We start from the raw sequence: 26,019 nt of genomic DNA, 5'->3' as shown, positions 1-26,019 counted from the left end.
AAGAGTATTAATCAGTGGAGGCCCTAAAACTGGATTATTCCCTAAAGTAAACTATATCTTAAGTGAGCTTTTTTTACATACCAGAATTATTCACTTTGGGAATAATTAAGTTTGCAAAACATAGGGGAAGCACATTATTTTCTCTACTTCAATTCAGCAAGAACTCTTAATACTACAGTAATCTGATTTTTATTACAACAGCAACCACAAATGGGATAATAAGAGCTAACATTTATTGACTGCTCACTACAATGTCAAGCAAATATTAACTCAGTGAGTCTTGAAAGGAACCAGCAGATAATGGCATCATCCCCATCTTACCGATGAGAAAGACAAAGAGAAGTTAAGGAGCTTGTCCAAGTGGTAAAACTGGGATTCTAATCCAGCCGAGCTCTACTAACATGCACCAGAGCTTTAAAAAATCTCCCCTAAATAGATATTTTCTAAGCTTCCTATAGATGTGCTTTGAAAATTCAACAGTGACAATAGAGTAATAACATCTGATGGACATTCCAGATATTTTGTTTCTTTTTTTAGGGGGACAGTTTTAGAGTATGTGGTTATGGTCTCCATACTCCTAGAGCCAGTCTTTGGAGTCCAGTCAAAGAGATCATCAAGATGAGTCCAGTCCATTTTCCCAGATGCATTGTGCCAGCAGCATCCTTAAGAAACAGGGATTTCCATAAAAGGCTATTCTTGAATGACTGGCCATCTACAACCCCATTGGACACATGTGGGGATCCCTCCCCTCACCCCAATAATTTCTCAACTCCTGTTTGGGTTAAACTATGACAGTCAAAATATCCACTCTCAAAACATGGAGCAGTAATTTTCCCTTCCCACTTAGTCCCCTAGATTCTCCAAAGAGCAATAGGCTTCATCCTTCCATGAACTTGAGTGGGACCCTGCTAGACCATGAGAGAACCACTGGAGTGATGGAACTTAACAGCTGAGGGAAACCGTGGAGATTTTTTAGTCCAGCACCTTTATTTACAGATAAGAAACTGAAATCTAGAAAAATTAACAGCCGGACAGTTCCTCAGTAGTAGAACTGGGACCAAACCCTATTTTTCTGACTCACAGTACCCTTTGCCCTGCAACAAACTACCACTCCAAGACCTTAGAATTGACCCATAGATATACCCTAGTTAATTCATGAAAGAATTATATTAATAAATTCTGCCACAGTTCTCCCAAAGAGACAATACTGTACTTTTAATGCAGTATAATTTTTGTTTTCTATTTGTAATTTCCACCTATTCAAAACAAGTGGCCCACTGGCTAAAAATTCTCAGAAGCTACATGCTATACAAAGATTTTCATTAGAACTGGATATAATAACATAGAATTTGTCTCGATTGTACTATTAATATCACCTCCAATGTACCTAATTTACTCCTGGGAATTAAACATTTGTTAGTAATATTGATTAAATATTTATTTGAGCCAGGATCTTAGAGTAACAAGAGTAAAGGGAGAGTAACTGCCTAATTTTAAGTTGTTTTCTTACCTGGCCTTGCAATTATAAGAAAAATAATTTTTTAAAAAAATAAGATGGCTTAGTCGGTTAAGTGTCCGACTTTTGATCTCAGATCAGGTCTTGATCTCAGGGTCATGAGGTCGAGCCCTGCATTGGGCTCCACGCTGGGTGTGGGAAGCCTACTTAAAAAAAAATTAAATACATAAATAAGTAAATGAGATACTAAGTTAAAAATCCCATGATGGCCAAATACTGCAACATGTATGCACAGACAGTAACATGCTGTAAGAATTTAGCAAGAGACCACAAATTTCAGTATCTTTCTTCAGGACATTTTTCCTCCCAAGGAAAAATCAGCACATAAAATTTTATCCCACCAGAATTATGTATAGATTAGATTAGGATTTCCACATGGTATGACTGCTGGTAATTCTAAATTTTGATTGTTCAGAAAGTTAGGCATTCCACATAATAGAAATTATTTGGGGAAAAAAATGTCTAATTCTATTCCCAGGCAAATACAAGGACTACCTTCCTCCCCTCCCACAAGAAACCATCTTAAGTACACAATTCAGAGGAAAGTTATATTCTAGGTAGGGATCAGATTGTAACCGAGGTATCTATCTTGATAATTCCATACAGTCAGATAGTTAACAATTCAAAAGCAGAATGACCTATGTTGGGCTCCTGGGTGGCTCAGTTGTTTAGCGTCTGCCATTAGCTCAGGTCATGATCCCAGGGTCCTGCATCGGGCTCCGGGCTCCTTGCTTGGCGGGAGGCCTGCTTCTCCCTCTCCCACTCCCCCTGCTTGTGTTCCCTCTCTCACTGTCTTTCTCTCTGTCAAATAAATAAATAAAATCTTAAAAAAAATTTAAAAATTTTAAAAAAGAATGACCTATGTTAACTTTTTATACATATAGGAAGATCCTTAAAGTGGAACCTTAGCATCCTAGGGAAAAATTATAAAATACTAGGAAAAGAATACACTAAAAATAAGCATAAGCAAATATTTGATATATTGGAATATGGAATACAGTTTAATTTATGAAGCTAATTTTCAAAACTCACTTTTAAATTGATTTGGTATAAATTTCTGTCTTAAATTTCTTGGCAAACCTTATTAACAAAATAATCATATTACTTAATTTCATCAAGACAAACAAGTCACTGAATGCTTAACATTAAATTTACAAACACCACCCCCCCACACTTATGATCTGTATTTGTCTCTCCCACAAGAAAAAAATGGAGAGAACCATTTCAACAACTGAAATATTCTTACTGTGGAGCCAATAATGTAAATAAATATATTTTCTATATATAACCACTATTTTTTAAAATAATTTCTAGAAATCACATTAATTCCCTCAAAATGCAAATGTATAGTTTTTCAAAAGTGATCGTCACAGGTCAGGTAGACTTGTTTTGTTAATTCAGTATCTACCCAGCACCAAGATGCTCAAGTGAAAAGCAGCATTCAGTCCATAGCTTGAATATTCTGCCTATATGTTTCTGAATATCTAGGTGTTTAGTAACACTTGGATACAAATGTAGAAAATACTATTACATTCTTTTTTCATTCGTCATTTTGACAGATACAGTAATATCAATATTAAGACTTCGTCTGCCTTTGTATACACACACACACACACACACACAGTAAATCAGCTTTTTTAACGAATACTTAAAAACCAAAGTTAGAGTGAAAGTACCATGTCTTGCAAGAATGTTATTTGTTATAATCTAATTATGGAGGAAACAATCTGATAATACCTGTTTACAGTAGCCTAGCCACTTGATATCAATTACTCAATTATTAGATATTTACTGAGGCCTCTTGCCAGGCTTTGCCCTTCCTCAAAGAGATCCAATCTAATTACAGAGACGAGAAATAGACCTATGAAATTTAAACTAATAATATTAAAACTCATGCCTTATCCACATATCAATGAGAAATCAGGAGCACAGACAGTAACATGCTATAGGAGTTTAGAGGTGAGAGCTCTTTTTGTGGACTTGGGTGGTCCCAAAGTACCACACGAAGATGTAGTTTTGAGCTGATCTGAACGGGTGGTAGATTGGAGTCATGAAATGACTGCTTTAAGAGTTATGCACCTTCACAAAAGTAATTTTAAAGCATCCAGTCCTAAACCTGGCTATTCTGGTTTTCCACAGCCTTTTTTTATATATATGGTGAATATATATATGATGAGTCTAAGAAAGAAACAACATCAATTCTCAAATTAGCAATGCTTATAATTACTTCTGGATTGGAACCAAAAACTCTAGAAACATAGGTGGAGTCATAAAAAAAAAAATCATGAAGACATGTATACATCCATATATACAAACCTTAGCTATGATCAAAAGCATCTTGCACTAGTCTCCTTAAGCCAGAATCACCAGTATTCCCTTTCTTTCTCTGAGAAATTGTATAAATAAAAATAGGAAATAAATCCACTTCTTTGCAGAGATAATGGCTCACACTTAAAACACACCCCGAAGAATCTCTCATGAAAGACTAATGTAACAAGTTCATATCTGTAAATATAAATTACAGAGAATGGAATCCTCGAGTGAGAAATTATTTCTTTTGCCTTATCTTCTAGTCTCAGGCACCAGCTTTATATAATGATTTGAAATGCTGAAGTCCCTATTTGGTTATTTGTAAGAACACTCTAGTTTATTGCAAAAGTAAATGTATATAGCTTTGTTAGCAAAGGGGCTATATATTTAATGTCCATTCAATGTTTTGGGAATCATCAATTGCTTGCTCTTGTTTGGTGCGGGAGTCATGTTTTGTTAAGTGCATCCACAACCAAGTTAAAGAGCAGATGTGTGGTTTGTGTCTTTGTCCATATAATTTTCTGTTTAGACCAAATAACATTATAGCTGAAAATAACATACCCTGATTTTTCCTGATGCATGCAGATCCTCCAAAGTTTAATAGGATATGGCCGAATATTTCTTCCCTTGAGGTTTCTAACCCAAAACAAGGTAGGAGCATGTAAAATTCCTACTGATATAAAATCCCACATGTTTAGGGGAAAAATCCCATATACTATTTTTTAGCACTAAATAAGAGCATTATCATGAATGCCATGTCTTTGAAAGAATCATGATTCAAATATTATTTCTAATATGAAGAGCATCCTGAAAATATTATAGTGAAAGACAGAGGAAAAAATTAGATGTCATAGAAGTTTTAAGCACTTTATCAAATTTAGGTTGAATGTCCGTCAGTCCCTAGAGAAGCCTGGAGTTTTGTTGCCATCACAGTTTGGAATATAAATAATAAGTCTTAAAAACTCATGAGTTGGTACAGGCATCCTTCTGCTGTCTCCCTTTTGCTCTTCTTAACTAAACTGGTACATCAGTTGTGTTGAAGGTCAGGGGGAAAAATAGATAAAGGCAGTATTGTAACCACTAAGAGACCTGTTCTCTTTTACTGTCACTCCATATTGACTGGCAGAAATTTGGATCTCTCTCTCTCTCGCTGTCTCTGTCTCTCTCTCTTTCTCTCTCTTCCACATCACAATATATTTTTCTCTGTTGGGGCTTCCACTTATAATCCTCTGTGAATTAACAATTAATTCTAGCTGCATTAAGGGCAGCCTGCTTTCTGTCTGTCCTTATTTCTGACTCCTAACACCAAAAATAAGTAAATAAATAAAAGAGAAAAACTGACAGCCGTGTGATTACACAGGAAGAAATAGAACTTCTACAACCTGGGCAATGGAATTCATAAGATGCAGTGCAAGGTTAAATTCCCATTAATGTCTAGCCTATAGATATACACAGACATGTATAAATAGTTTATTTTAATGGAAAATTGTATTCTTTTGCCTTCTTTCTTCTCAAAAAAAAAGGCACATTTTTGGCTTCCACCTTCCTTCGTTGCATACAGGATGTTCCTTTTAAACTCTAATGAATACAGATGGAGGAGGAAATGAGCAAAAGGAGGAACCAGGAAATAGCTGCTAAGCAAAACAAAATATATTAGCAATTTGTTGGGGAGTCAAATTGGAAGGGCTGCATTTTCAGTCCTTGATCAGAGTGATGAAATCGAGACTGTCCTAGATACATATATTAGGAGCAAATAGAATTATCTTAATCATCTGCTCCAAATGAATTTTTTCAAGTTTCTGCATACATATGTGGAAGAAGAAATACAGATCAAGCTTACCCCTATTAGTATAATTCTACAAGGATTCGGGGGAGGTTTAGTGGCTTTATTCCTTGGCAAATTCAATGAGAGCATCTTCAGTAAAATGTCACTCAGTATTTCCCATTGAATTTCATAGCTCAACAAATTATACAAGACAGGATCTAAGACTTAACACTTCTCCACAGTGAGTTTTGAGATGAACAAGATTATGCATTGTTCAAAACCTGAAACAGACCTACTTAATTATTTTGCTATGTTTTCTGTCAGTGTCACAGTACTGAAAACTTACAGAAATCTCCAGCTAACACCAGGTGCAGTTTTTTCGAATGTGGATAATGAGTTCAAATGAATTTATTTGAGAAGCAGTGCAGTTGAATAAAGTGCTTAAACCTGAAATTTTAGCTAAAGGTGCACTTTCTGGCAGAGGCCAGTTCTGTGCAGCCGTAATTTATCTTGTCAACATCTGCAAAGAACATCAGGCTCTATCCTGCTTGAGCTATCTTCACAAACAACTCATCATGAATAATTGGAAAAGAAATGGCAGGCAACTTAGAGAGAAATCTCTGCCATTAGCGAACTGATATCATCACAAAGGTAATAAATGTTGAGAAGACTATACTCTTTTAAAGGGAGACAGATTCAAGGTGACTCTGAGACTGAGGGCCAAATGGCTGACATTGTGATTCTGTTCTGTGATGTCTAATCAGTTCAACAAAAAAAAATCGAACTGGCTTATATGTAGATGAGCTTTGGTTTACACAGAGAGAATGACAGTGAATTGAGGCAATGAGATGGCAAATTACCTCAACATTACTACTGGTTTAAGAGAGGGACAATAGGGGATCCTAATATCCATATTGTTACTGGAATAATCCTTGCATAACTGGATTCTTAACTTAAATGGTAATTCTTTTTGCCTCTGAAAATAAAACCTCTAAACTTTATTACTGACGATGTTAAACCATTTTCAGCCAAATACAAGACTTCCTCTGTGACTGAAACCATCTCCCAGAAACAACATATACAAATAATCTCTTCCTTTAGGGCTCCTTTTTGAGTGGGTTGATAATAAGTTATTACAGTTTGAACGTTTCACTATTGTTTCTAATGTGCTGTTCATTCTTTTAAACCTATCCAGTTGCTCCCAAATTAGCTTTGTCAACAGTTTCTTCTGTTCAAGTTGCAAACCACAAGAGAGGTAGGAATTCTTGGATTCATACAGTGATTTCATGGTGTTATGTGTTGTGAAACATTGCACTGTATGAATCTGGAATATCTGTGAAGTGTACCCATCAGCTTATTGGTGAGGCATGTTGACTGATTCCAATCAATGCATCAAATAGTACTGAGAATGTCATCTGTAAGAGGAAAAAAAAGCTTCACTCAGAAACTTGACTGCTGTAAATTAAAAATGCTGCAACATTTGTTTTCTGAAAGATTAATGTGTGAATAAGCATTAAAACAGTTTAGGATCCTGTTTAGAACATGAATGTTAGAGTATTAACATTGTTGCTCATTTGCATTGAAAATAAAGAAACTCACTCTAAGTGAGTTTCAAGGATGCTTTTCATGAGAACAGAGTGGCAGGTTCCGTGTTTTGTGCCCATTTGACTTTGTGAAAAATGAAATACCTTACAATTTCTATTTCCATTGTTTGGAATGAATTTGAACAAATACCAGTGCAGATCTGCACCGGGTGAAGCATTGATTACGACCTGAAAATAATAGTTATATTGCTTTCTTTAAATGAAAGCAAGCAGTATCTCATCTGTGACTCATGAATAGCCCATTCCAGCTAGCATCTGTCATTCACAGAATGAAGATTTTTCAGGAAACATAAAGACTCCTGTTTTTATTTCACCATTTTACTTTAAATGTCCTATGTGACAGGTGTGTCTTGTTTTCCACCCTTGACTGTTGGGCTTATGTCATGTTTTTGATTTTTTTTTTTTCATGAAACACCTCTTACAAAGAAATATATTTATTAGCAAAGTTGAATTTAGTTTGACCCACTTGGTGAAAATGACCATAATAGCTTCTTTATTCCTTATTGAATAGAGTCAAATCATTTTCCAGATTTTAATTAATGTTGAGTCGGTCCTTCTGTGGTGTATAAAGAAAAAGATGAAACTGGTCTGAAAATGGGAAAGGGGAAACCGACAGTATTTAAACCATGTCTTAAACTTTCTTCACAATGTGCTTTTACATATCAAACATGGACAATGCCCTTTTGAGGGGAATGCAGATGGATTTGAAATTGGGGGGACGAAGTTCTTTAGGAACAGGACAGCCACAGGTTCCCAGGGTATCAAGCCTGTTTGGGTTTGAGTGCACATCAGAAGGCAGTCACTGAGGCCACAGAAGGGAGATCTTTATCTCCAAAATGCAAATCTACACAAAGAAACCATGGAGGTGGGGGAGAAAGGGAAGCAATAGGGACTCTCACAGATTCCGTCTCTTTTATGTCATCTCAAGCACACTGGAAATACAAGAGGCCTCTTGACCTGGAATTTGACCCTGCATCGTTGAATCTTGAGTTTCTTGGGGTCACAGCTCTAATGAGGTTCACACACATCTCCAGAGGCAGGAAGAAGCCACCTAATGACTTATAAAAAAAATCCATATCGTCATCAAATGATGTATGTGGAAGAGCTTCAAAAGCTACATCAGGTTGCAAGAGAGGGTCTGGGGTGGGGGTGGTAAGGACCAGCGACATGCTACAGCCACTTCACTACCACCCCTGGACGAGGCCCCTCCGAGGCATGGTGACTGTGAAGGCAGTGAGGGGAAAATACTTTTTAAGGGTTCTCATTCCTTCACTTTCTATCTAAACTCTTTTTCCCAAATCCTTTTTTTTTTTTTTTTGAGGGACTAAAATGAATTTTCATCAGCTTGCCTCATTTGGCCAAAACAGAAAAAACTACCTGTGCCATTCTGAGTACTTGATCTCCTAATTGCGTAGGCAATGTAACCTATGATTAGAGGCAACACGGGGAACAGTAAGAAAAAAGACACCAAGGGGAAATTTAACCCCTCCTCTTCTGCCATTCTTCGTCTTCCACTCTCTATCCCTCCAACCTCTTGTTTCTGGGAACCCTTCCTTGCCTAGCCCTCCCCCCAGCCAGTGGCAATCGGAAAGAACATTTACCTAAAAGGGTTGGGTCTTTCCTGATCTAGAAAACCAACTCTGAACTCTTCTTCTGAAACATCCCTAGCTTTTATTGGTCCCTAGTTTTTTATTGCTCTTAACTAAGCTACTAAGTACCATATTATCATAAGTGCTTTTTATGATGTCATACATGTCCAACGGGGGATTTTGCCCTCCCCCGCAGGGGACTTCTGGTTGTCACAGCTTGGGGGTTGCCCTGCATCTAGTAGGCAGAGGCCAAGGATGCTTCTAAATATCCTCCAGGGTATAGAAAAACAAAGAGTTATTTGGCCCAAAATGTAAATGGTGCTGATGTTGAGAAACTGCAGTAGACTCGGCAGGACTAGTCTATGTTGTTTCCTGGCACAAGGTGGATCTCAGGAAATAGGTGTTGCCAATGCTTGCATGCCATGCCTTGGAAATGTGTTCTAGAGGACCCCATAAGCTTGTCTACACAACAGCAATTAAAACTTGTCTACAATGTAATTTGAGATTGAAAAACTATATAAAACCATAGCAATTTTTACAAATCTCCTTTTTTCTGCCTAAACTGATCTTCACTGACATATAGACAACCCTCAGCTAAAAATAATCACTAACTCCATTATATCTTGTTGTATGGCTGTTGTTTTTCTAGACTCTTTAATATCCGGGATCTAGCCAGACTCTTATGGAATTCATATGGGGAGCGATGAATTTAAACATAACTGTCCTCTTGTGTCTTCCCCTGTTTCGCAAAGGAAGGCACCTCAAGATCATCACGGATTCGTTGATATGTTCATTCGACAGCATTTTTTGAGTGCTTAGTATGTGTGGAAGATGTTTTGAGTTTCATGGTTACACCTGTGAACAAAACAGACACAGTCTACACTCACGTATTTATACTTAGAGTATGGGAGAGAAAATTTTTTAAAATATACTTCTCAGATACTACAAATTCTACAAAAAAAAAATTAAATAGTGTTAGGAAATTGAGGATTAGTATGTTTAGGCCAGGGGCTATTATTTCCGATAGAGTGGTCATAGAATTTTCTTTGAGCAGAAACCTCAAAACAAAGTGAAGAAACAAGTCATAGGGATGTCCAGGGGAAAAATGTTCCACACAGAAGTAAAGGCAAAAGCAAAGGCCTGGGGAAGTCCCTGACATGTTTGCAGAGCAACATGGAGCTTTGTACAGCCAGTGAGGAAGAGAGTGAGAGCAATGAGCCACCAGGGAGGCCAGGGGCCAGATCAATTGGGAATGAATGAATTTAAACTCTGTCTTTTATTCTGAATGACATGAGAAGCCATTAGGATTATGAGCAAAGGGATGTCATGACCCAATTAAAGTTCTGAAAGAGTCACTCTGACTGATGTGTGGAGAGGAGACCATCACTAGGATGGAAGCCAGGAGAGCAGTTTGGGGACCAAAGCAATAATCCATGTGCCTTTAACTAAAAATGAGATAGTAAGAGGTGGTGAGATTTCGAATGTATTTTAAAAGCATAGCCAAGATCTGCTGATTGATTGTCGGGGTGAGGAAAAAAAGATATCAAGAACAACTCCAGGAATTTTAAGCTGAACAATTAGAGGAATCAAGTTGCCATTTACTGAGATAGGGTGGGCTGCCTGGGTGAGTAGCAGCTTTGGAAAGGTAACCTAAGAGCTCAGTTATGAACGTCTTAAAGTTGAGATATCCATTAAATGTCCAAGTGTAGAATAAGAATGCAATTGAGGGGCGCCTGGGTGGCTCAGATGGTTGGGCGTCTGCCTTCAGCTCAGGTCATGATCCCAGAGTCCTGGGATCGAGCCCCGCATCGGGCTCCCTGCTCCTCGGGAGGCCTGCTTCTCCCCCTCCCTCTGCAACTCCCCTTGCTTGTGTTCCCTCTCTCGCTGTGTCTCTGTCAAATAAATAAATAAAATCTTAAAAAAAAAAAGAATGCAATTGAGTAGGTCAGTTTGGAGGAAGTCTCACTAACTGGTGAGTTGATCTAGGCTGAAATAACTATTTTGGAAAGGTTAGCATATAGATGGTATATAAAGTCATGAAGCTAGGTAAAGAACCCTGGCTCTAGGGTGAGCCTAAAGAGCAAAGAGTTCCAAGAACTAAGCCCTGAGACATTTGAGGAGAAAGGACAAAAAGGAAAAGAGAGGGAAAAACAATGGTGAATGATGTGGAAAACAAAGGAAAAAGAAAAATTATTAAATTTCCTTACTATCTACAGCCCACTGACAAGTCTTTGAAACAGGCAGAGTGACATTCCTCTAGGGACTCAGCTGCCTCGATGTTGACACTTTGCTAAGGGCTAAAGGCAATCCTAACCTGACCCTCAGGACTCTGTAAGTCTACTTTAACATATAAAAATTCCTTTATCTTTAAACCCCCAAGATACATGTTGGCAATCATCCGCCAAGCATATGGCCCACCGATATACATATGAAGGGTCTCATGACTAAGGTTTTATTAGACGGTAATAAATGACCTTTTCCCAACAATAGCTAGCCCCGTCAAGGTCCCGGAAACCTTGCTGCCAAAATTCCTTAGAGACTTAAGCTATCCCTAACTGCCTTCCAACTTGAAAGTATATAATGGGCCGTTCCTCATGACCCCGGTGCAGCTCCTTCTGCCCACGGGTCCTGTCCCCATGCTTTAATAAAACCACATTTTTGCACCAAAGATGTCTAAAGAATTCTCTCTGGGCTGTCGGCTTTGGACCCTAATGTCTTTCCTACATCAGTGAGTAGGGAAGAAGGAGAAGCAAAAGAGAGTGGTGGCCCAGAAGCCCCTATTTCAGGAAGGGTTGCCTGGCAGTCCTAAAGGTCCCTTTGAGGTTTATGATCATGAACTTAAAATGAGACTCATTTCAAAATAGTTGGAGAAAAACTCCAGCCACATTTAGCTCCTGGGGTATAGGCATGGAAAGGTGGAGAGTTGTATTTAAGCAGGATCAGGTTTTCCCAGGAGACTATGATTGGGGTGGGCACTAGGGGGGCTAAGGGAGATGAGAGTGTATGAAAGGAAGTCACTGTAAGGATGGACCATGGACTCTATACTTTGTAAGAAGGGAAGGGAGGACATGGTAAGTCAATGAACTGGAAGATCAAAGAATTATTGAACTATGAGTATCATCCCTGCAGGGTCTTAATATGATAATGTAGCTCAGACCACATCATTAATGATCATTCAAAGATTCTGTGCCTACATGGAAAGACTAGTTCCTAAAGAGTGGTAGATTAACAGGATACTGAAAAATAATAATTACATTTGAGATGCCTTACATTTATACAGTGCTCTCATGTTTTTCAAAGATCTTTTTCTCATTTTACATTCTCAAATATATCATGGCCAGAGAAGACAGCTTTACTGAAGTCTCAGAAGTCTTAGAAGTCTTAAAAGAATCAAACTGGGACCCTATTTCCTAGATTAAAAGACATTTGGATATCCACTTATCTTCTAAAATAAATATATTAATATTGGGTGTTTAGCTGATATGGTTCTATATATAATTATTTATACAACTTATATTATTTATCTTTTCCTATTGAAAATAATAAATCGGTTCTCAAACAAGACCCAGAAACAAATAATGTTATCACGAAAATGTACACTATCCATTGAATTCAAAGAGTAGACAGTAGTGTGACATTTGACGTGTCCGTGGAGATTCATGGGCTGGGTCTTGAAAGTGTTGAACTTGGATATCTATGGATATGTTTTCTTTCTTGGATAAAACTGTCAGATGGAGCTCAGCATGTAGCTCTGGCCATTGGACAGATCTTACAGAACCCTTCAAATACCCACAAAGGAACTACATTATGAAACTTCTCCAGCCTTATTCTCTACACTTACCCCAACTTCATACCTTTGCACGCTCTATTCCCCTTTCACCTGAAATGCTCATCCCCACACCTTGCCTCTTTCCCCCTAATAAACCCTATGTACCCTCACAGAAGACTCGGTATTAAGCCCAGTGTTAAGTTAGTTTTTCCTAATTCCCCTCAAGTTAAATGAATTTCTCCTTAGATCGCTCTGTGTCTCTGTCTGGTTTTCTTAGCACATGCTCTTTTGTTTTCTAGTTATTCTAAGCATGTGTTTGTCTTGCCCACAAAACAAGCTTTTTTGACAACAAGGACTTCTGTGTAGTTTCAAAAAGTTCCTAGGATCAATTTATGCACATAAATGATGCCTTTGAAAAAAGCTGGATAAATTATATTAGGTGCACCAAGGGCCAACCTGGGCTGGCAAGGAACCTCTTCTGGAGAGGGAGAGCCAGAGGACAGGGCTGTTGGTGCCCAGTCCTCAGCAATTCCAGGCAGCTCTGGAGAAGTCCCGAGAAGCAATTAGATTTGAGAATTGTGTCTCCTTCCTGCACCCTCTATTCTTGGGTGGCTCTAGACCAGAAAGTTTCTCCCTGTTTCAAATCCTCAACCAAGGAAGGTTCTAGAGGCCTTTTAGGTTTCCTAGCATAAATGTCAGAAATGCCAGCATAAACAAGGTGTAACTTGGGGAGATATAGTGTATTGGAGTGAAATGTTTGTTTTCCAAGAATATTTCATTTGGTGATCTGTAATTGTATTATTTTTGTTGTTATTATTTTATTATTAATAATGTGGCATGCCTTAACTACTGCATTTATGCAGGTATGTTCTTACCCCATCTCCCACATCCAAGTCCCAAAGGCCCCCTTCCCACTCTGTTCTCCTTCGCTCTCTCTGCTTCCTCCCAGTCCCAGCCCCCAGCACACTTAGACAGGTGACAAAGCTAGCCTCCCCTAAAGGAAGTGGCTTGCCTTCAGGAGCCTCCCTCTTCTTGCTTCTCTTTAAGCATCTAGAGTCCCCAAGGTGCTGCCCCTATTCCTGGTATCTTCCACTCTTTACAATTTCTAGTGTCCTCCTCTGCTTCTATCCAAATTTGATTTTTTTCTCTCAGGACCTCGACCTCCATTCTCTACTATAGCAACTGGCTCTGCACTAAATGAACCCACACCATTCTGATGAGTAGCAGCATGTTAAAAAAAAAAAAAAAAAATTCTAGTCACTCTTCCTTATTCCTCCTTATTCATTTTGACAGTGCCCATTCATCTTTACTCTGCTCATCAAATGCGTTACTTCCAAAATCTATCTAGGCCAAAAGGGTAACTCAGACATTTGCATTGTGCCTGGCACATGGTAGATCAACCCAATAAAATATTTATTGAATGAATGAATGAATGAATGAATGAGCTCAAATAGTGGGTGTGTTTGGCTTCATAGTGAGGTAAAATAAAAGCCAGACTTTTAATAAGAGGAGCATTTTTAGATTAGATAAACAAGGTTTACTCTCACGGTTGACCTTCCTCATCAATGTCCAGCTAGGCCTACTCCCATATTTTGACAAGACAAATTAGCTTCCCCACATACTTACTCCTCCCACCTTTTTTTTTCTGTCTGATTTGATAGTTATTTCCACCCATAAAGGCTTTGTCTTTACCACTTCTTTGAAAAACGCTGAATTAGATGAACAACTTCTTGCTTCCCTGAGATGCAACAGAGAAAATCTAGTCACTCTCCACCCTTCCCCACCTGCTCTCCTCCTCTCTCCCCATCTCCTTGTCTAGTTCTTCCCACCTTCACACCTCAGCCTCAGAGGCCCCTCCAACATTCTGGGGAAACAAAGAAAAGGAAATCTGAGGGTGCTGCCCAATCATTAGCTGCCTAATCCTTCTTTTGTAGCAGACTTAGCTTGAAACTTGGGTGAAAAGGAAATCTTAAGAGCGCTTTTCCCATACAAATTTTCTCCCTGCTTTTTATATTTTCTCTCACAGATGAACAAACATCAGATGTGACCTGATGAAAGGCTTACAAAAGCTGTCTTCCCTCTTAGCATTTGGAAAAAAACAAAAATAGAGAATTGTTTAGTTGTCTAGATCCCTACGAAATTTGCCATAATTACTGGAAATCCTGACCAAGTTACTGTCTTGACATAAATGATAATGAGACTCCAAACAGAGGAGTCATGGGTGATGGCAGGCTCAGGCCCTCGATGCTCACATACTTCCCTCCCTCTTTTAAAGAGTGCAAATATGCAGAAAAAATGGGGGAAGTGGCACCAAGACGGTAAATTTCTCAGTGTGCAAAAATTAGACTTTTGCATCAATGGCAACCGAGCCTTCCCAAATTTTAAAAGGTGTACACCTGCAAATGCTTCTGTTCATACTGTATGCCAAGAATTAGCACTCTCCGGTCATGTTCTGAGTGTCCAACCTTTCTATCCTGCTTGAAACAGATGCTACTTCCATGCCAATCACCACCACCTGTGGTTGCCATGTGTCATGTTGCATCGCATAGATGTAATGCCATCCCGCCATCTCTTCTCCACTCCTCATTTTATCCGAGCATGTAGTGTGCTGTGACTCTGCTGCTGTATACACTCTGTATACATTTCTGTTCTTCCTTGCAAGATTGTGAATGCTTCGGCCACTCCAATCGATGCAGTTATATCGATCTGCTCAATACAGTCATTTGCGTGAGCTGTAAACACAACACTAGAGGGCAGCACTGTGAGTTATGCAGGCTGGGCTACTTCAGAAATGCTTCTGCACAGCTGGACGATGAGAATGTGTGCATAGGTCAGTTCCATTATAATTTCAGCTATTGTTCTGTGCCTTTCGAGCTATGGGGAGCTATTTAAGGTGAAGAGGCTGTTGAGTTGCACCACGGCTGAGCCAGAATGAACTTTCTCAATGGAGAAAACATCCTTGTGGTAGACTTAAAATTCTCTTGTGCTGGTTGAATTGGGGGATATATCCTGAATCCTTATGTTATTGTTGCTTTAAAGATGGTGAGCCAAAAATCATGTTTAGAAGATAAAGAATTTTCTATTATTCTTTCTTCCTTTCTTTCTTTCTTTTTTTTTTTTTTTTTGCATGCAATCTTAAAACCTGGTAATATCAAACTGATAAAGTCTTAAGTTGTACATTCAACTTTTAAGATGGAAACTCACACTATGGGATTTAATTATAGCTATGAGAAATTAGGATAAACTCTTGCATATAACTGGTAACCAACAAATATCGATTGATTAAAAATATTGCCATTTGGAATTGAAAGCCATTAGCAATTGGTAATATAGAAGTTTGCCTGACTTTTCCATCCGTAGTAATGAAATTCCATTTATTTAATTTTCTTATAGCCCCCAAAAGGAGAAGCAATTTCTCAAAGCTATTGTAGGCAATTAATTCTCTTAGCTTCCAAGGTAAATAAGCTCTGGGCAACTGGGTCCACAGCGTTCTCTCAAGCGCTCTCCCCCACCCACCATGACTACTTGAGCAGTAGTCAGCATAAACAAGGTGAGAACCTGCCCTTCCCACCCAAAAAAAGTTTCTCCAACCTTTTGCGTAGTGGAACCCATCTTTAAGAAAGGGAGCTGATGGAAAAATAAGAAATAATAAATGGAATTTCACTTCACAATTTACTTTGAAGAAATGCATATATTTGAAATGGTCAAGGGTACGTGCATATCTGTTACCTCACCAGCAGGTCGACACAGGCAACTAATTTTAAAAGTAGAATTTTGCACATAGAGACTAATTTAAATAGAAAACACATGCTGAAAAATGGCAGGCAGTCTTTTGATCAAAAAAGAAACCTAATTAATTTGCAATTCTGGGGCATTGTTTTCTGATTGGATTGTCAAGGTCATGTAGCCACTTGCCCAGGATCACATAATATAGCTATACAAGTTGTTTTGAATTCAGTTAGGCCAAGTTTACATAATACTGTTTATATCTACAGTATGTTCTATTTTTCAAAGTGCCTCCTTATCTATTATTTGTGAATTAGTGGAGAAATCACTGGACTTAGAGGCTGAAGAGCTGGGTTCACGTCCCAGTTTGTTATTTAATAGCTGTGTGCCTTAGGTAAGTCATTTCAGAACTCCTGGTCAAACTGGGATCATATGGGATACACAGGAAACACTTGGTAAACTGTGAACTCACTTGCAAATATGTTTTTTCTACTTAATCTTCATTAACAAAACTGTGGGTAAGTATTCCACTGATAATTTCCTCTATTTTCTAGTTGAGAAAAGTAAGGCAAGTTGACCCAAATCATATAGCTTTCTTGAAGAGTTAGTTTTCTGACTTCAAAGCTTGAACACCTTCTCCCAAATATCCTGACATAATTAGCAAAACTAAGCTTGTCAGACTTCTAGTTATGGTATGCTTTTTTGGATGACAGTAACAATTCCACTATGAGCTTGCAAACAGAAATTCAATTGCCTTTCCAACTACTAGGGCTACAAAGATTTGAGGTTATCAATAACCCAAAAGACATGTAGCTGTCAAATTTCGAATGCAGAGTTACATTTCACTGAATGTCATTTGTCAAAATATATAAATGTCATACTATAAATATGGAAACAAGAGAAAGGTAAAATAAATAGGAACAGATGAATAAAAATCATTTATGTAAAACACCTAAGATTAAAATATTTTACAGTGTTAATTTCATATTATTTTAAATGAACAAAGAAAAGGCCCTAAAAGAAAAGATTTTATTCCATATAATATTTCATAGGTAACAACTATATCCCAATGTTTTACTCAGAATATTCTATTCTTATGAACTTTGGCCTTTTTCCAGTCCTAAAATAATCTTATGAACTATAAAATCTGCACTTCCTATTCAATTTTAAAAGGTATAGTTGTGTTGTAAATCTATGTTGGATTATCTCCAGACAGGAAGAAAGCCTATTTAGCTTTTGTCTTTTAAATAGCATGAACTAGAGATGAAATATGGAAAGCTTAATATACATTTTTTCCTTACTTAAAAAAATCAAAAGCAGTTGTTTTCTCCATTTCTAGAAAGTTTATTAGTTAAAATTATAAACCTTTGGGGAATTTTATTTTGTTGAAACAAACATGTTTCTATTCAGTATTTTATACTCTTCAAACCAAGTAAATTAGTAAACCCAAAGATGAGAATTTTTAAGTACCATTGAAATTAGTGATAATATTCCCCACCTGCCAAAATTCCTTAAATTGCTGCCCTTTTCCTAAGGAGTAAAATTGTTTGTAAAGAATAAATTGAAAAATGTGGCTAGCTGGTGTATGTTACACTCTATCTTTTGTCTCGAGTCTATATATGCATACAATGAATCAATAACTATTTCCTAAAAGAGCTATAGATTCTGCTTTTCCCACTTGAGGTATCAGGGCTGCCTATCCACCAGGCTAACGCTGGAGTTTGCTCTCTGAGGGCCATTGGTAGCCTGTGGCTCCCTATTGCCAAGGTTTGCCCTATGGAAAAGCATGAACCAATTCCCTCTTTTCCACAGTTCAGCTCCCCAAGAGGCTTGAGGCAGGACTGAGAATTAAATTTAAGAGCATACACCACAAGTAACTGAGAGTTTAATACCTTTTTGTATAGAAAGCACAAATGAAAATGAATGGATATTTACCTAATTCACTTTCACAGAATTAAGAGCCAATCTTGGAAAATTTGAACTTCATCTAAGTCTTCTCTAATTCTGAAGAAAAGAAAGGCACTTTTGTCAGTTCTTTAACAAATGACAGTGAAATCCACCACCCTGGTTATAAGGGAATAGCCCCTATCTTTGACAAAATGTAGACTGCATTGTCATAAACTATTTGCATCATTTTATATTATGGCAAATATAAAATGCAGACTATTTCGTGTTGCCACAGTGATTGCTTTTTTGTGACTACCGGTGAACTTACCCATTTTCATACAAATTCCAAGCACAGCCATGTCTCCAAAGATGCATGTAATTACCCTGTATGACACAGCAATTACATGAAGCTGACTCCCTTGCATGCTTCTGTTTCATATAAACTCAAGCATTAAGCAGGAAGCTAGAGGATATGTGGTTCATGACCTTGGATAATCACTGCTAATAATCTCTGATAACAAGCTTGACATCAGAATGAAACACAGGGCTCAGCAATTACTATTAAACATATCTCAAATTAGGCTGTATTATTTTTTATACCCCTTTAAACCCAAGATCAGGTAACCAGAGGTACCTTCTATAGATAAAACACTTCTAACACCTATAAATCAATTGTAGTATAACTTTTTAATCAAACCTCCAAAAATATTTCATGTTGTTTTAGCCTAATAGTCCTGCATGTTCTTTCTAATTTCATGGAATAAAATATAATACTCCAAGGCCATCACCAATATCTACCATTGACTGTGATCCCACAAATGATATTTTTTAAAAAAACTAAGTTATTTGTACATAAGGTGTTGTGTAGACCACACCTCTCCTTGTCACTTATTTTCATTACTGTTTGAATAACACTACACTTAATCACCTTTTCCTATGACAACTACTGGGATATCCTACGGTGTAGATGTTCCACATTTTTAAAAAATTTTGTTTACTTTCTTTGCATCTAAACCCTTATATGAATATAATTGCTATGAGCTAATTGACTAGAGTAGCACATGAATTCATGTTGGCCAGATATAACTCTACTCCTTGGTTTACGAAGTGTTGGTGACTCATTCATTGTCAACTTATACACTTTAAATAGTAAGAAACAAAGTAAGTGTTGAGTAATTATAAATACATACTTATAATATAAATGTACACACAACATTTTTAAAGCCACAACAAAATCACTGTTTTAAAAAACAACTCCCATATACACACACATTAAGATAAAAAATGCCCACTTAAAATAAAACTTTAGTTATTAAGCACAAACCAAGCCCGGCAAAGAGGGAGCATTTTAGTTTATTTAGATTCATTTTTCCCTCCATATGTCTCTATTAGTCTAATGTTTGTATCACAATAATGCTGAACTCAAAAACTGACTTAATCAACATGAAATAAGTCATAATTCTAAGACCCTCTACATTCTTTGACGAAATTGTCAAATTAATCCCAGTGACAAAAACAGAGCCAAACCTCCAGACCTTTTTGTAACGTTAAAGCTTGAATCTCTGTTGCCAATCTAAAACGCTAAACTTGATGCTTATAAGCTGAAGTTCTCAGGGCTTCTCTTGGTTGGTTGCTTGGTATTTTATTTGGTTTTTAAAAAGAAAACCTCTTAATGGGGCATTTTGATATAAAGGAAACAGAGTGACAGAGAGGCTTGCCCAGATTATACAGTAGGGTAATGAGGAAAGAAACCTTGGCCCCCAAATTCCAAAAGCTGCAAACTAGCCGTTGTTGCCTTTCAAACTAATGGAAACCTAAACAATTCCCATGTCAGATTCAGCCTTTCAGCAAAACAGAGCTTCCGAAGCAAAAATATCGTGTATAAGAATGTGTAAGTCATCAAGAAAACATTCTATTTACTTTTTACTAGACAAAGTTGTATTGTCCTGAAAAACACGTGTCTCAAATTATGCCTATGTTGAAATTTACTTGGGATTACAAACTTTATTTTTCTTTCATGATTGTTAATCTAGGCTGCATGAAAACCCTACTAAGGTGCCTAGCATCTAAACAACATCTACAGGCTCTTCACATATACGTTAAAGTGCTCTCCCAAATCATCAAGTAAAAATGCCTTTGAATGAACAAAGTGCATTCATATTGCACTTTAACAATGTTCAGCAGTTCTCAAATATTGAGTGTAACAGATAAGCCTATTTGAATAATTTAAAACAGATTTTACACTGATGGCATATTGATTTATACTTGATATACAGACTTCTCATGGTGTTCATTAAATCATCTAAAAATGCCCTAACAAATGGAATCTCTATTATGATCTGTTAGCCATGAAGAACATGATGTCTTATTTCCTCGAAAGTTTTCAGTTAATTTCCTCCCATATCATAAAAATGGCATCATGGCAGGCGGAGAAATCAATACACAGGGCCAAAATCAACCTATTTGCCAAAGCATTTGATTAGCGGGCATCTTCCGTTAAGTAAGAGATGCATTTAAGTGACGCTCCTGTGTTGATAACCTATAAGCCATGCAGACTTGTCTCCAGCCTGTGTGTTGTCTTGTTTCTACAGAGTGTTATTGTAACCCTTTGGGCTCAGTCCATGATCGTTGTAATGGCTCAGGATTTTGTGAGTGTAAGACGGGAACAACAGGGCCTAAGTGTGATGAGTGTCTGCCGGGAAATTCCTGGCACTCCGGCTGTCAACGTAAGTAACTCTGGGAGCTGCCCTCTGCCTGCTGCAGCATGGCTGATTCCGCTTGTCTAGGCCAGCGCGTGCAGCTTCTCAGAGCAGAAAAAGACCCAAACCATTGACAAGCTTTAAAAGCTGCTTAAGGCCCCAGCCTACATAGAGGAGAGAGAGAGCAATCCATCAGCTGTCCAGCTGGCTTCTTTGAAGCCCGTCTTCTTCCCCTCTGAATGCGGGAGCAACTTATATTGAAATATTGTGCTCAGATCCAGGTACCTGGCCAGACCATAAATTAAGTGGCACAATAGGGACCCAGCTTGGAAATTCTCACCGCAAAATGAAGGGTGATGTGTATGTGGTTAATATATTTCTTGAACTGAAAACTACCCCGGAGCTCAGAGTTCATAAATTAAATGATATTTACATAACTTATTACCGCCCCTGCTATCACACCCATAGCTGAATCTTAACCAAAAACCTGAAGGCAATAAATCTAAAGGATATTTAAATGCCAGGGTAAAATAAATGACAAAAATCAATATTGATTTTAAGCCTCTGAGGTTAGGAACCATGCAGCGAGCCTCAGACAGATGCCATTTGGTTCAGCTTCATTTCTCTGGGGATTATCAGGCCTTCCTAAAAGCTTGTCAGGCAGGTGGCATGTCGGCGTATTCAGGGAACAGAAATTTAAAAATCTGAGCAGAAGCTTCCTTCTGTCATTCATAACCTTTTCTGCTTTTTCATTATGCACTAACTTTCTAGTCTATCTGTACACATTTAGCTTACTAATATTAAAGAGCCACCAGGCAAATCCTCTGGAGCAGTGTGGTCCAATAGCAAATTGTACAAGCCACGTACGGAATTTTCAGTGTTTTGTTACCCACATTTAAAAAGTAAAGATAAATAGAAGAAACTGATTTTAACAACTTACTTCATTTAACCTTTAAATACCTCAAATAGCATCATTCAACATATAATCAACATCAAAACTATTAAGGATGCATTTTACATTTTTTTCATACTATATTTGAAATCAAGTGTGTGTTTTATACTTACAGAACATCTCAATTAGGACTGACCATATTGCAAGGCCTAATAACCACATGTGTCTACCATATTGGACAGCACAGCTCTGGACCTTCCTTTGCTTACTTTTCACTTGAAAACAATGTCAGTATGCAGGAACTGTCTAAAGCCAATTCCAAGACCATACAGAATATTTCACCGGCTACTTGTGGAATTTATAGTCATCTGTAAGCTACGCTTCTACGCAATGTAAAGCCAAAGTGAAATTTACTGCCATACTATTGCCATGGGCAGCAAAGAACTGTGGTGATAGTTTGAGAAATCTAGCACTGAGGATGCCAAGGTTAAGATGGGACCCCGGAGCTGGAGGTGAGCATCTCCAGCCATACTGGAGAGGAACGTTAACAGACAAATAGGCAGCACATCTGCACATAGGCTCTGCATAAGGTCATGGTTTAAAAGTCCTGCTTGCCATAGATTCCTAGAAAACACCTTAGGGGGTTGGATGACTTGGTGGATCCCAAGGACCATGTGAGGAACCAGAACTCAAAGGAGAGTCGTTGGTCCTGGAACATCTGGATGTGGAGGCCCAGAGAAAGCCAACAGTCAAGAGGAGAGAAGGAGGAACAGACAGAGGAAGGACCCAAACCAGCCCAAGACTCAAGGCATACGTTGTAAGGAGACTTTGCAATTAAGACACTCTTCTCAAAAAGAAAGGCTCATGTAAACTTCCTGATGCAGCAGGACCTAATGAATAGGTGTAACCAGGGAAAGGCATTAGAGAGGGAAACTAATCCAGCCTTAGGGGAGGTATATCCCAAAAAGGTCCTAACTTGATTTTTCTGGATTAATTATTAGAGTATTATAAAAAGGTACAATGTCACCAAATTTTCCCTTCTGGAGTTAGAAGACTGGATTACGTGTGGCCCTCCCACATAAGGGCTGTGTGATGCACAAAACCCTCTGTACCTCAGCTCCAGCACCTCACATCCTTGGTATGTATGGATCAGTGAGATTATGGAAGCAAATGCTTTATGCTTTATCCTCTTGAGTATTTCTTGAGTACCTACCGTTAATTAGGCAATGAACTAACAGTAGAGGCTGCAAGATGAAGAAAGATAGCTGCTGTGGACATATGGGCATGGAGTTCACAATCTGAAGTGAGAGGCTGACATATAACACAACAGTTTTGACAGAGGTAATCAGAACTAAGAAAGAGCTATGTATGTGCTTTTAGTGAAGCCCAGATAGAAGCGAGCTTCCCAGAGAAGCAATGCTTGGTTCAGTACTGAAGGATTAGTAGGAGATTTCCAGGATGGAACTTCTTGAGCAAAAATACGTGAGCTAACACACTGTGTTCCAGAATATCAAATAGTTTTGATACGATGGGAGGATAAGGTGTGTGTGTGTGTGTGTGTTGGGAGGAAGGGAATATGCTCAAAAGGCAACCTGAGACCAGATCACATGGTTTCATGAACACCAAGCTGAGGAGTTTCTTCTCATCAGGGAGGAGACAGACCTGGGGTCCATCATACACTTTTAGACAGGGGAATGAATGAAATGGTCAGAATTTGTTTTAGAAAGATTATTCTGGCTGCTCTGTAAAGGAAGGACTGGAACAGGATGAGACTAGATTTGTTATATCAATTTAACATATTTCACATATACCTTTGAGTATGCAATAGCTTTATCTCACTCTGAAATCTTTTTTTCCTTCCCTCAGATCCACGCATATAGGGCTGATATTCTATGCAAAAATATTGAAATTTCTGCTGTCAGTTGATAAATGGCTACAGTATGAGGATCCCTAAGTGCCTTCCCCTGGGATCTCTCAGACCATCCCTAAGATCCACCAACTAATGGGGTAACACCTGTCATAGTAAGGTGCCTCCAGCACCAGTGTTATAACAGATACTCATTCTAATTAGTTGACGATTACAGGTTGACAAATATTTTTCATATCACTCCCATGTCTGCACACACATGAATGCCCTCAAAAATGCCCTTCCAAAAAAAAAAATGCCCTTAAAGTCAATCTCTCTCTTTCTCTCTTCCCTCCACCCCCGCCCCCACTTCTATTGAGTTGAATGCATCCTTGGGTTAACCTCATTATCAGTGGCAGTGATTAACCTGACAACAAGAAACCAATGCCAAGAAGAAAGCAGTGGTAGATAGAGCAGGCAATGGTGCTGGCTGTGAGCCATGAGCTATATAGTAAGCAGACACACTTAGGCCCTGGGCTTGAATTGCATCTCTACCTCTTACTTGCTGCAAGACTTAGAGGAAATCACTTAGACGTCTATCTCTAAGCCCAGTTGTTTTGGGGTTTTTTTAATCTCAAAATGGGGGTAATACTAGGACATCATACATCTGGTAATCATGAAGATTGAAGGAAAATAATGAATGTGGACTTCATGGTACATAGTAAGCATTCAATTATTTAATTCCAAGCACATGTTGATGTATCAAAATGCTAGGAAAAGCCGTGTTTAAAACTTATTGTACAATGATAGTGCAGAACATGCAGCAAGATTAGCCACTGTTGAAATTCCAAATTGTTGACCTAGGAACTTCTAAAAAGCCCTTGATTACAGGCAAGGCTGATTTAAGAGATTGAAGTGAAGCTGACCCCAAAAACAATGGTGTGGCTTCCGCAGGGGAAATGAAGAGCTCCAGGCTCAAAAGTGAACCTTCTGCCTCAGGGGGCCACCCGTTGTATGTAAGCTAGTCTCTCTGACATAAATGGTGAAACACTTGAAAACCATCAGAATGAATGGTCTTTAGACTATTGGCACACCCAATCCAGGAAAGAAAGCAGAAAAAAAAGATTTCAAGGAGACCAAGCAGAATCAAAATTAGTTGAGATTCCTATGAAACACTGAGGAGAAGCAGTGTTTTTGTTGTTTGTTTGTTTTTTTCTGTGCCCCCTTGAAATTAGTGAAGAGGGATGAGCCACATTCCAGAGAATAAAGCTAAGCCTTCACAAAAGGAAGCCACATCCCATGCTTCAGATAAAATATGGAGGGTTAACATGTATTGGGAAGTAATGAAAAACTTGTCACCAGCACCAAGGAGATTGGACATAGAGGAGGTTTGTGATGTTTTGGTTTGGAGAATGGAATGGAAATAGCCACACATAGAACCGATGAGGCTGGAGAGGAGGTGTGTTGTTTTCCTGGAGGATATATAAGGATGTAAAATAAATATATTAAATGCATATGAAAGCTACCAACAATCCCCCATTTTTACCTAGTTTGTATGAATGGTGATTTCAAAGGAACTTATAGTCTAAATATTTGGGTTAAAGTCAAAAGATTTGGTGACATAGTTCAGTGTTATGATTTTGGAAGATAACAGAGCATGTAGGAAATCAAGAACTAAGGGGAAGGCTGAGATTCAGTTGCTGGACCATGGCCTACAATATCCCAATAACCCTAGAATATAGGTTCTTGGAAGGGATCAGTACATGTATTTTTTTTAAGATTTTATTGATTTATTTGACACAGAGAGACACAGCGAGAGAGGGAATACAAGCAGTGGGAATGGGAGAGGGAGAAGCAGGCTTCCTGCAGAGCAGGGAGCCCAGTGCGGGGCTCGATCCCAGGACCCTGGGATCATGACCTGAGCCGAAGGCAGACGCTTAACGACTGAGCCACCCAGGTGCCCCCGGGATCAGTACATATATTATTGAGAACAGAAAAACGTGTTTAGTAGAAGGCTCAATAGTCTGATCAAGAAAATTTTTAATTAAGTTTGAGTAGAATATTGTGAAAATACCCTTATAAAACTCTAAAACCAGACAGTAGGGCAAACCAAAGAGTTAAAAAAATAAAACAAAAAAAAAACAATTATTCTCAGGAGAATAAGGAAAGGTTTGTGGAACAAAACTCTATGGTTTAGATGTTTTCCTTCCCAGAGAATGCACAATAACTATATTCTTTTTCTCCTGCTGTTACAGTAAACTGCCACATACATAGTGGCTCAAAACGAGAATGTATTTCTTACAGTTCTGTATTTAGAAGTCCAGCAAGGATCTCACTGGGCTAAGATCAAGTTGTCGGCAGAGCTATGTACCCTTCTGGAGGCTCTAGGGAAAAATCTGTTTCCTTGCCTTTTCTA

The 26,019-nt window shown here is 38.3% G+C and overlaps 1 protein-coding gene across 1 annotated transcript in view; it reads left to right on the top strand.

The window, feature by feature from the left end:
- Nucleotides 1–26,019, top strand: part of NTNG1 (netrin G1) — a 315,404-nt gene that overhangs the window by 251,433 nt on the left and 37,952 nt on the right. Inside the window, exons 6-7 of the mRNA XM_035017896.1 lie at nt 15,216–15,383; nt 20,758–20,892. Coding sequence (XP_034873787.1) covers nt 15,216–15,383; nt 20,758–20,892 — 303 coding nt within the window. The remainder of the gene's footprint in view (nt 1–15,215; nt 15,384–20,757; nt 20,893–26,019) is intronic.

Source organism: Mirounga leonina, unplaced genomic scaffold, assembly GCF_011800145.1.
Source record: "Mirounga leonina isolate KUSES-001 unplaced genomic scaffold, KU_Mleo_1.0 Mir_173, whole genome shotgun sequence".
Lineage (NCBI taxonomy): Eukaryota > Metazoa > Chordata > Mammalia > Carnivora > Phocidae > Mirounga > Mirounga leonina.
This window is presented reverse-complemented; position numbering and strand designations above follow the sequence as displayed.